At 59.6% G+C, this 11,186-nt stretch overlaps 1 protein-coding gene across 1 annotated transcript in view; it reads right to left on the reverse strand.

Moving 5' to 3' along the window:
* Positions 1 to 6,270, reverse strand: part of GRIN2C (glutamate ionotropic receptor NMDA type subunit 2C) — an 11,149-nt gene extending 4,879 nt beyond the window's left edge. The window contains exons 1-6 of the mRNA XM_011362060.1: positions 5,872 to 6,270; positions 3,167 to 3,765; positions 2,685 to 2,799; positions 1,508 to 1,719; positions 1,187 to 1,352; positions 672 to 836 (exon numbers count right to left, since the gene is read on the reverse strand). Coding sequence (XP_011360362.1) covers positions 672 to 836; positions 1,187 to 1,352; positions 1,508 to 1,719; positions 2,685 to 2,799; positions 3,167 to 3,765; positions 5,872 to 6,270 — 1,656 coding nt within the window. The remainder of the gene's footprint in view (positions 1 to 671; positions 837 to 1,186; positions 1,353 to 1,507; positions 1,720 to 2,684; positions 2,800 to 3,166; positions 3,766 to 5,871) is intronic.
* Between the last annotated feature and the right edge of the window lie 4,916 nt (positions 6,271 to 11,186).

An 11,186-nucleotide genomic window follows, 5' to 3' on the forward strand; every position in this document is an offset into this window, starting at 1 on the left:
AGCTGGGGAGACTGGTCCGTGATCAACGGTTTCAGTCTCCCCGAGGAAGAAGTCGTTACTGCCATAAGCATGTGCTCCTCTGAGGCCGCGCCCATCTCTGGAGTGGAGTTTGTTGTCTTCCCTGTGGCTGAGGAACCCTGATCAGAGAGATTCAGTGACTTGCCCAAAGCCATACAGCAGGAAGGGGCAGAGCCGGGACTCCCTCCTCTGCTCCTGGCCTCACGGCTCTCTGTCAGCCCCACACTGCAAGTCTCACCTGACCTCCTGACTGGACCCTCCGTGAAGTCCAGGATTATGGCTGCATCTGAGCACCTATCAGGGAGCCTGACACAAGGGGCTGCTGTGCAAATGCTGATTTCCTAGTCCAGTCAGAAACCCCAGCTCTGGGTGGACTCCTCCAACCCCTCAAGGAGCATCTCCCCTCGTCCTGCTGTCCCAGCCCACCAGGCGCGTCCTGAAGCCGGCCTCCCTTCCTGGGTTTTCCGTCCCTTACAATGGCACCACCATCTCTCTCGCTCCCCTCCACCTCCCACCCTTACCCGACACCCAGGCCCAGAGGCACCCAACGCTGCTGTGCTTGCCCTGTGAGGGCCCACCCCAAGCTCACCATCTCCACGCAAGCTCCACACATCCAAATCATGGGCCCCTCCACCCCAGTCATCCCTGCCCACCCGAGCCGCACCCAGGAAGGCTGAGGGGGACACGGTGCCATTGCTGCGAGCCACCATCACACTGATGCCCGTTTCCACGAAGGGCACAGAGAAGTCCACGATCTCAGAGCGCTCCTCGTTGATGGTAAGGGAGCCGATGGCCATGTCTGCCCGCTTGTAGTACACCTGGGGGCCAGAGGGGTCCAGCCCAGATTGGAGGAGGGGCCCCCACAGGCTGGGGCACTCCCCTCAGTCTTCTTCTGCACCCCCGAGCACCCATCAGCTGTCAGTTGTTCCCATCTGGGGTCCTCAGAGCTCCACTTTCAGTGCTGGCCACCCGAAGGGGCATCATCGGTGACAGCTGTTTCCCCTGCCAGCTGGGAGACCCTTAAGGAGCTGGGCCCAGCACCCACCCTGACGATCCCCAGCACAGGAGGAAAGGCCCTGGGAGCAGCTGGGAATGGCTAAGTGATGTGGGACCTGGCCAGCAGGTGGGCTGGCGGGTGGGCTCAGGTGGACCTCGGGGGTAGGCCTACCTCCCCGATCATGCCGTTCCATACGCCGTGCACCCTCTTCCCATGTTTGCCATTGGTCACCAGGTACAGGTCGTAGGAAAACTTGACCACCTTGGCCAGTTTCTTGAGGATGTCAATGCAGAAGCCCTTACAGCAAAGCTTGGTATAGGGGGCTGTGTCACCACTGCTGCCACCAAGAGACCACCAGGAGTCAGAGCCAGCAGCTCCTCCCAGCCTGGCATGTGGACCCCGCCCCCGTACCCAAGCATAGGACACACACAACGCCTGCCGTCAGGTGGCAGCACACGGCTCACACCAGGCCTCCCGTGAGCTCCTGCAGACCTGAAGGTGTGGTTGCTCTGCCTGCGGCAGGGCACCGTGTTGGGCACACAGCCGCCCGTGCCAGGGTCAGGGCTCTCCACAATGACAAAGGGCCGCTCTTCCAGCGTGGCCACCGTCAGGTGCCGGCTGTCTACCACGGGCTGCAGGGTGGCGCTGTAGCGAGGCCACACTGGGTACTTCATGTGGAGGATGCCATGGTCCCAGCGCCCCACCTGCAGAGGGTGGCCAGCCTCAGCCCGGGCCCTCCAGCCCCATCACTCCCACCCTCTGGGTGGGGCTTCTGGCAGGGGAGCGCGGTGCCTGCCAGGGCCCAGAATTTCCCTCTCACACCTAGGGACGCTTGGAGCAGGACAGAGCAGAGCCTGGAGCCAGAGCACTTGGAGAACAGGAGAGTAGGAGAGAGGAGCCGGGAGGGCCAGAAAGAAGGGCTCCCTCAGCCTCCTCCCCGGCTCCGGTCCTTGTGTTTTCTGGTCCAGCCGCCACATTGCTGCCAGCCTATGGCACCTTCCCGAGGCCTGAGTCTACCTCACCAGGCTCATTTTCCTTGGTATATAAAGACCTCACCCCAGCACTCAAGGCCCTTCACACCCAGGTCCAACTTATCCCCATCACCTCACCTTTCTTCCTCAGTCTTCACACCCCCAAACACATCACTTAAAAATGCCCCAAACCCTCCGACCCCTCTGTCTATACCAGGTTAGTATCCCTTCCTAGTGAGCTCCTACTCAACACTCCACAGCCCAGCCCAAATGTCCCCACTTCCGTGAAGTCTTCTCCAGTTTCCTCCTCTGAAGGCAGAATGAATTCCTGCCCTCTACTCTACTCCCACGTGCCCTGCACACATCTCCACTCAGGCATCGAGCTCTCCAGGTTCTATTTGTGTGCATGCCCGTCTGGCCAGCACAGCTGTGGGTTAGTGCCCTACGGGCGGGACTGTGTGATAACAGTACTTGTAGTGGAGGGAGGCCAGGGTGTCGTGGGAGCCCAGAGCTGAAGTGCCTCGCCCAACCTGGGGGACCTGGAAGGCTGCCCAGTGGAGGAGATGTTTCAGCTGAGACCTAAAGGATGAAGGGCTGGATAAGGGACAGAAGGGACTCTCTGCTCAGCCGTGGGCACAAGAAGGGCTGGGGACAAAATGAGAAGAAACCAAGGGCCCCTGGGCTCACCCCCTTCTCACCATCTCCCAGAGGCGGTGCCGGTTGAGGGCGATCACAACCATGGTGGGCCGGACCAGGTACCCACCAGGGCTGAAGGAGAAGTCCCGGCCCTCCCAGGTGATGTTCAGCAGGTGCCTGCAGGCAGAGAGAAAGTCAGGGTGTCCCTTAGCCCTGCCTGCAGCCCCTGCCCAGGACCAGACAGCTGCTCCCCCACCTTCCGCCTCACCACTACTGACAGCAGGGAGCATGTATTGTGTGCTTATTCTTCCGTTTCTCTGTACTGACCTCCGTGATCCTCGCCACCCACCCCCCCGCCCCCGCCCGCCACACGCCTTTAATTTTTTTTTTCAGATGAAGAAACTAAGGCTCAGAGAGGCAAGGTCACTTGGCCCCAGACACACAGCTAGTGGGAGGTGTAGCCAGTGAGTCTAAGCTCACTGCCATCCAGGTCCCTGCAGCGTACCCCCGCACACATACTCACATGCCCTGGGCAGGTGCCCACCTGTAGAAGGCCTGCCGGGCAGAGCTGACGGGCCCAGGGTGGCTGCGGCAGTCCCTAGCCGGGGCAGGCAGGGCTCCATGCTGTCGCAGGTAGCCGTGGGCGCCGAGGGCCAGAATGGCCACGCCATCGCGGACCTTCTGGCGCAGGCTTAGTCGCCAGCTCTCGGTGACGACGCTGATGAGGCCCACGGGGAAGACGGCGGGGGGCGCGTCGGTGCTGCCCAGTGCCAGGCTGGGCACGAGCCACACGTGCCCGGGCCCCACCAGGCCGGCCTGCGCTGCCTCAGCGAAGAGCACCTCGGCCTCCTCGCGCGAGCAGTAGGCCACCAGCACAGGGGCGTCGATCTGGCGCAGCAGGCGCTGGGTGCGCGCGCGCGTCCCACCGGGGCCCAGCTCCAGCGTGAGCACGTCCAGCAGTCGCCAGCTCAGGTAGCTGGCGTCGGCGACAGCGCGCACGCCCTCGAGGAAGAGCGCGTGGCCCGGGTGCAGGCTGGTGATCACGGCGAACGCGCTCCAGTCGTACTCCTCCAGCACCTTGAACAGCACCTGCAGCTGCTGCTCCAGGGACACGCCCAACTGCAGGAAGGCGGAGCCGGGCTCCTGGGGGCGGGGCCGGGGAAGGACTTGAGCGGGGGGCGGGGCTGGCCGAGTCCCACCCCGCGCCCCTCACCCCCCGCCCCAACTGCGGCTCCCTGGGTCAGCCCCTAGACGCCCTGGCGTCGGAAGATGCTGGGCGTCCCGGGAGCCCTGGCCCACAACACCTTCCTCCCGCCCCCGACACGGTTCCCGACCCCTGCCGCCCATTAGATCACTCGGAGAGCTTTTTAAAACACTCATGCCCGGCCCCCGAGCAGTGCTGGAGTGCAGCATCGGCGTCATCCGCGTCACCTACTGGATCGGAATCTCTGGGGATGGCTCCCAGGAATCTGTATTTTAACAAGCTCCTCGGATGATTCTCGAGCCTGCTAGTTTGGGAAGCCCTGCCCCAGACCAACTGAATCGGAATCTCAGAGATGGGACGCTGGGCTTTAGTGTTTTTCTAAAGCGCTGTGAGAGTGGAGAAAACCCGTTCTGGGAGCTAATGTCGGACCTAAAGATCACCATCCTCCGTGGTTCCCCGGGAGGAATGAGACAGTTCCTGCTCCTCACCACCACAAATGCCCAGGGCACTGCCAGCTCGAGCCTGGGCGAATGCAAACCACTCCTAACTGTGCGCTCCCTGCTGCCACTGCAGACCCTCCAAGACTTCACCACACTGCGACTGTCCCAATCTTTTTTAAAAAAGAAAAAAGGAAAAGGAAGAAAAACAAATCCAAGAAAACCCTACAGCACAAGTAACCCAGTTCCTTCGACAAAGAAATTGCGAGAAAAAAAAAAAAAAGAGAAAGATGGAGGAGCCTAGAGACGGACTCAGAAGCCGTATGGACCAATCGCTACCTGGGAACCTAACTGGCTCCTGATTTAAGCAAACAAACTTAAAAATAAACATCGATGACATTTATGAGACAATGGGGAAAATTCGAACGGTGGCAGGATATTTGACGATGTTAAGGAATTTTTATTATATTTTAGATGTGATAATATATGGTGGGGTTTTTTTTAAAGCCCTTATCTTCTAGAGATACATACAGGGATGTTTCTAGATGGAATAATAGGATATGTGTGCTTTGCTTCAGAATAACACAGAAGAGGGGTAAGTGGGTCGGGGTAAGGATGGGGCAAGTTCAGTCAGGGCTGGATGGGGATACACGAGATCATTATACTCTTCTACTTGTATGTGTGCTTAAGATTCTCCATAGTAAAAGATAATCATGAAAGACAGACAAATCAGATCAGTCTCCCTGAACACATTCTTTGGCTCCCTGCTCACTTAGGGTAAAACCCAAATGTCTTTCCATGTGGTTGGAACCCCACCTCCCTCTCCAGGCTTCTCTCTGTTCCTCAAAAACACGGAGCTCTTTCTCACCTCACCTCAGGGCGTTCACACCACCTGCCCCCTCTGCCCTTCTCACCTCACCTCAGGGCGTTCACACCACCTGCCCGCTCTGCCCGGGACACTCCCCATCACTCCGCCCCCACACACACAGCATGCCAGTTCCTCTTATCTTCCCTATCTTCCCGGTCGCTTCAGTGTCATTTCTTAGGAGGCCTTCTCTGAACAACCCCCTACCCAAATGGGGGCCCCATTTGACTCTCCATGGTATTCTGTGTTTTTCCTTCGGAATGCTTATTCTAGCTGTGATTGCAGATGGGTGTGTTTAGAATTTTCTCCCCACAGGATATAAAGTCTGTGAGGGCAGCCTTCCCCCAGGCCTCAGACAGCGAGCGACCGCCCTGGCTGCTCTTTCTGCAGGCTAAGTACATCAGATCCCATGCCCAGCCTGGCCCTCCACCCCTGGGTCTGGAGCCTGGCCAAGGCAGAGCAGCAGAGAGAAGGTGATCCAGGGCTGCCACCCCAGCCAGAGGCAGGCTTGTCACCTGCCCATCCCTCATCCAGACACAAATGTGAACACAGCCCAGAAGGTTTACCTTCTAGATCATTCCACAGCCTTCTCCTCCCTCACTCATGTTACGCCTTCAGTCCCCACCTCCCTGTCACTTCTACCCAAACCCAGCTTCCCAGGACCTAAGTCTCGCCCTGGCCCAGATTCAGCCCCACTCCTCCAGCCCCAGCCTGGCTCCAGTCCCGTGAGTTTGAACGGGCACCTTGGGGTTGAGGACCACGGCGGAGCCCCCACTGATGCTGAGGATGGGCACATGAGTCTGGGAAGAGATGAAGTCAAGGATCTGGGCCACAGCCTCCGTGCCCACGTTGTCCTCGAAGACGATGCCGTGGACGTGGGCGACACCCAGGAGCCCACAGATGTGGGTGAGGAGGCTGCTGGGGTTGGTGTTGTTGACCCCCACGGTGAGTGGCTGGATCTCCAGGGGCAGGTCCAGGAAGCTCTGGGGGGTGAGGCGGATCCGAGCTTGGGCCTGTGGCAGCCCCGAGCTGCCAAACACCACGGCCACCGTCACAGCCTGCTCACCCTGTCCTGGGCCCAGCCCTGCCCAGGCACCGAGGAGTGAGGTAAGCAGCAGGGCCGGTCCCAGGGCCCCACCCATGTCCACTGGAGGGTCCTGCAGAGAGATCAGGATAGGCACAGGGAGGGATGCAGAGGCACAGAGAGAAAACATGAACAGACAGAAGGGAGCTGGAGGCCAGAGGCAGAGGGACACACATCCAGAGGATGAAGGAGAAGAGGAGAAAACCTCCCTCCACAAAGAGAGGCAGAGAGAGGGCGACAGACAGACACAGACAAAGAGAAAGAGAAAGAGACAGAGAGATTAGCTGAGCATCTCCAGGGCAGCCCAGGGAGCAGGGGCTAGGAAGAACGTGAGGCCTGACAGGTGCTCATTACTTTCATTTGACTGTTGAACAGCGCACTTGGCTAGAAAGGCCAGGCCTTTGAAAACTCATCCATCTGGATTCTGCCTGAGAAAGGTACACAAAAAATGCCAGTCTGGTGTCCAAGTGCATGGATCTGAGTCGGATAGACATGAGTTTAAATCCCGGTTCTGCCGTTTACTAGCTCGGTGATCTTGGGGAAAGTTGGCTCACCCTCTCTGAGCCGCATTTTCTGGCCTGCAATAATCACAGGACGTACTTCACAGCAGTGTGAAGGGTACCCACTGTTATCAGCATCCTTATCTAGAGGTGACAGCTCCTCAGCCAGATGAAAAGGTAGCTCTGGTGACATTCCCCTCCCTGCACCACCCCCGATTCTTCATTCTAAACTGCATCTAACATCCCCAAGGGCCCTGCTCTGTGTGGCCCTGCCTAGCTCAGAGCGTCCTCCTCCTGGGCACTGGCCATCCCCGCCCCTCCCCTGTGGCCTCGGTTAGCAGCAGCTCTTCCATAGCAAGAGTGTGACACCACTGACCTGTGCAGCCCTTGGGGTGTCTACCTTACAGGAGCTGCTTCCCCAGACCATCGCTGGGATGCAGGATCTTTTTAACCTCACCTCAAGGCCTGACGTGTATGCCTGCTAAATGAACGTCATTACTTTGGCCTGGGACCAAGCACCGAGCTGGTCAGTTGTACCCACTGACGGAGCTCTTTCTCCACAGCTTTGCTTGCCTATTCCATCATTATCGCATCCCTGACAAAACTTCTGAACAGGGAAGGGCCAAAGGGTGACCAGGGTAGGCCGGGATTAATTCCAAGCAGAGAAGACAGGATTTCGAGCAGGGGAGGAAATACTGTATTCATTTTGGTGCCCTTGACATCTACCCCCCAACCTTTGTGTATGGCTTCCTAGTACACTGCCTTAAGATGTCAGCCTGGAAACACGGGTGAGTCTAGGATGTCACACCGTATTCGACCATCACCAATCAAGGATTGTAGGTTATACCTGCATAGGGCACGGTTGTGCTCACCTCTGCCTACACCTTTGGGCCCTGCAGGCTCCCTGCCCTCTGAGAAGCCCCAGCCTCCCCCATCTCTGCCTCCCAGCTCTGAGCTCAGATCCGTGCTGTCCAGTACAGCATCCATCAGTCACCTGTGACAATGGGCACTAGAAATGTGGCTCAGCCGAATCGAGGTATGCTGTAAGTGTAAAATACACACTGGATATTGCAGACTTAGAAAAAAAGAAAGTAAAATATCTCACTAATATTTTTCTATTGATTACAAATGGAAAAATAATATTTTAGATACATTAAGTTAAACAAAATATACTATTAAAATGAAGCCCACCTGTTTCTTTTTCTAATGTGGCTACAAGAAATGTTTAAATTATACATGCAGCTCTCGTTTTGTTTCTTTTGGAAAATGTGCCACTAGATGAAGGACCCAGGTCTTCCCTCAAGTCCAGAGGCACTACCCCAGAGATGTTCTCTGATGGGAAGGTGACCTCTCGGATTGGAGCAGAGGAAGTCATGGCTGGGCATGCCTCTCACCAGGAGTGACCACAGAATACCTCTGGAGGGAGTGGCCCCAATCTGGTAAGTCTGAGCTTCAAATAGCAAAAGGCAGATTCAAAAAGACTACCACCATGTGGTACCCAGCCTTCCCCAAAGACTGGAGGGTCACACATCAGCCTTGGCCCAATCTGATCTCCCGCTCGCCTCCCCCTGGCCTCCCACCTCTCAACCTCCCGTCCACCCACCCCTGCATGCCCCACTGGCTGTGACACCCCCTCCTCAAACAGCACAGCAGCTTCATGGTGTCTACAAATGAAGTACAGACACCTTGGTCCCATAGATGGGGCTGTACGCACTCTCACCCCAACCACCTGTCCTCCCCTCCATGGACCCCATTCTCCTGCCAGGCTAGTTAGTGGCCAGTCACCTCCTACTGTCCTTATCTCTAGCCCCCAGCTCTGCTTTTCCCTCAGGCTGGAATGTCCTCTTCCCACTGCCTCCCTCTTGTCTACATGACAAAATTCCAAACGTTTCAACCTAAATCCCTCTCCCACAGGGCACCTGCCTTAGTCCATCCAGGCTCCAGACACATGGGGAGAGCAGACAGGGACTGGGTGGGCCTCTAGGCCAGGTGCACTTCTTCCCACCCCTCCCCCACCTCTCCTGGGTTGGGGAGCCCCAAGCTATACCTATGAGATAGCTTGAGTCATTTTGCCCCTGGCAGGTATTTGCCCCCTCGATTTACCCCCAGCCCACAATGGACTGTTGTTGTCTTAGAGACCTCTGCTCACCCACTAAGTGGTCCACCGCCTCCAAAAACCCACGAAGTTAATGTTTGATGAACACATGGACCCCATAATGGCTGACAGGAAGGTGTCAATGGTCAGTCCTAAGGGACGCAACAACACCTTAGCCGGCCTGGGCACCTCGACGTGCTGGGGCTCTTCTCTCCCCCAAAACCCGGCTCATCCAGTCTCAGGCAGGCTCACGCGCGCGCACGCGCACACACGCACACACCCCAGACCTGAGAGCTCCCCGCTGCCAGGCCAGCAGCCCACCAACCGAGCCGATTTCGGGGAGGGGAGGGACTCTGGCTGCTCGAGGATCCACTGCCCATCCGGTGAGTGGCCTCGGCTTTGCCGTCGGGTTTCCCTCCCGCCCTGCTGCCGAGCCGAACCCTGAACAGAGGCGTCAAGGGAAAAGGCCGCCCCTCCATCTTGCCTCCCCTGGCGCGGGCACCGAGGTCTCCCTCCTGCTCCTCGCCTCCCCGCAGATTCCGCGCGGGCCCCTCCGGGGGGCGCCCCGCCCCCTCCCCTCGGCAGGAGTCTCTTACACTCGGGCTGTGAAGTTCGGGGTATTTTTAGGCCGGCGATAAATAATTCATAGGGAACGTGGCATCAGGCTCCCCCCGCAGGAGGAGGGGGCGCGAGCGGCGAGAGCCACCGTCACCCACGGCTCAAGGACACTCGCGATGCGGCGGCGGCAGCGGTGACAGCGGCGGCGACTCCCGGCGCCGGGACCCGCGCCACGCCTCCTGGCGGCCAAACTGGGCACCAAGCACTCGGCGCCCCCCACCTCGCCGCTACCTCCTGCGAGCGTCACCAGCTCCTAGGTCCCCACCTCCACTCCCCCAAGTTGGGTGGTCACCCCAAGCCCGGAGGGTGGGGAGGGGCGGAGCTCGACTGACAGGCGGGGCTGTGGGCGGGGTACAGCCCAGGCCTGCCCTAGGGCCTGGAGTGAACCCAGGAGTCTGAGGGACAGGTCCCCTCCCCTGAGAGACACTTCTGGCGGACAGGTCCCCTTCGCTTTCCTATCCAGATTCTTAGTACGGAGTTTAGAAACAGACTCGAAACTGACTGGCACAGCCGGAAACTAGACGGGCTCCGAGACAGAGCAGACGAGCCCCAAATAAATTCCCTTCCTTGATTTTCCCATGGCTCCAGGTTGGGGACAGAGCCAAGGCGGTGCCACCATCGGAAGGCTGGGGAACCGAGCCAGAGGTCCCGTCGGGCGAGCAGGGCTAGAAACCAGGGCGGATCACTGGGGCGAGCGCAGGACCCCGCGGCAGTTCCCGCTTCGTTCACCCGGTAGCAGCCGGACGTTGGGTTGAGTCGGGGACTCACCCTTGGGCATTTTCTGGCTGCCGGATGCCTCAGCCATCGCACGTCCCTGGCCCTGTCCGCCTAGGCCTAGGCACAACCCGCCCTCCGCAGCAGGGGGCTCGGGCTTCCCTTCCTCGCCGTCGGGGATCACAGTCGAAGCCCCCGGAGACTAGAGCAGCCCCTTGCGGCAGCGGCCAGGGCCCAGCACCCTGGGGCTCTCGACTCTCCCCGGGCCCTCTCCACCCACCCTTCCTTTCTCGTCCGCGGAGCTTGGGTCCTCCGGGCGCAGGGTCAGAATTTGGGAAGATGCCACCACCCCGCGAAGCCCGAGCTGATTCCCTGGGGTCAAAGGAGGGAGTGTCCTGCCGGGCGGAGGAGGGCTGGGAGGGGAGCGCCTGGGGGACTCACAGCGGGCGAAGGTGGGGGAGGGGGGCGCGAGGACAGACGCTGTCTGTGCTCGGCGCGCGCAGTAGGTGCTCGGCGTACCTCCGGGAGCGGGCTCCCGAAGCCACCCACAGTCCCCTTCGTCCTCCCTGCTTTCTACCCTCTCCAGCCCCCTCTGTTCTGACCGTACCCAGCCGTGGCCCCGGCTCCCGGATCCGCTCCCCGCCCCAGTGGCTTCCAGCAGCAACAGTTGAGGGGTCCCGCGGCCCAGACTCCCTTGCCTCTGCACCGCCCCCTCCCCCGCACTGCCGAGGCGCCAGGCGAAGGAACTGGAGGGCTCGGTGACCCAGGAGACCAACATCTTGAGCGCGTCGCCCGCGTCCTTCTCTCGCGTCCGCCGCGCGCCTGTCATCTCGGCCTCTCTTCCTCTCCTCCTTGCCGCCCGACCGGGTCCAAACCCCAGGCCGGGTCCCCGAGGGTCCCGGTTCTCTGGTCGCCCCCTCCTCGGGCTCCTTACGCCGGCCCGAGTCTCCCCAGGTGTCCCGCGTCCGTCTCCACTGTCCTTGCCCGCGTGGCGCCAGAGAATAGCCCCAAGTTGGCGAAGTTTGCGCCCCCGGCTCGCCGCCCGCC

This window comes from Pteropus vampyrus, unplaced genomic scaffold (genome assembly GCF_000151845.1).
Source record: "Pteropus vampyrus isolate Shadow unplaced genomic scaffold, Pvam_2.0 Scaffold72, whole genome shotgun sequence".
Lineage (NCBI taxonomy): Eukaryota > Metazoa > Chordata > Mammalia > Chiroptera > Pteropodidae > Pteropus > Pteropus vampyrus.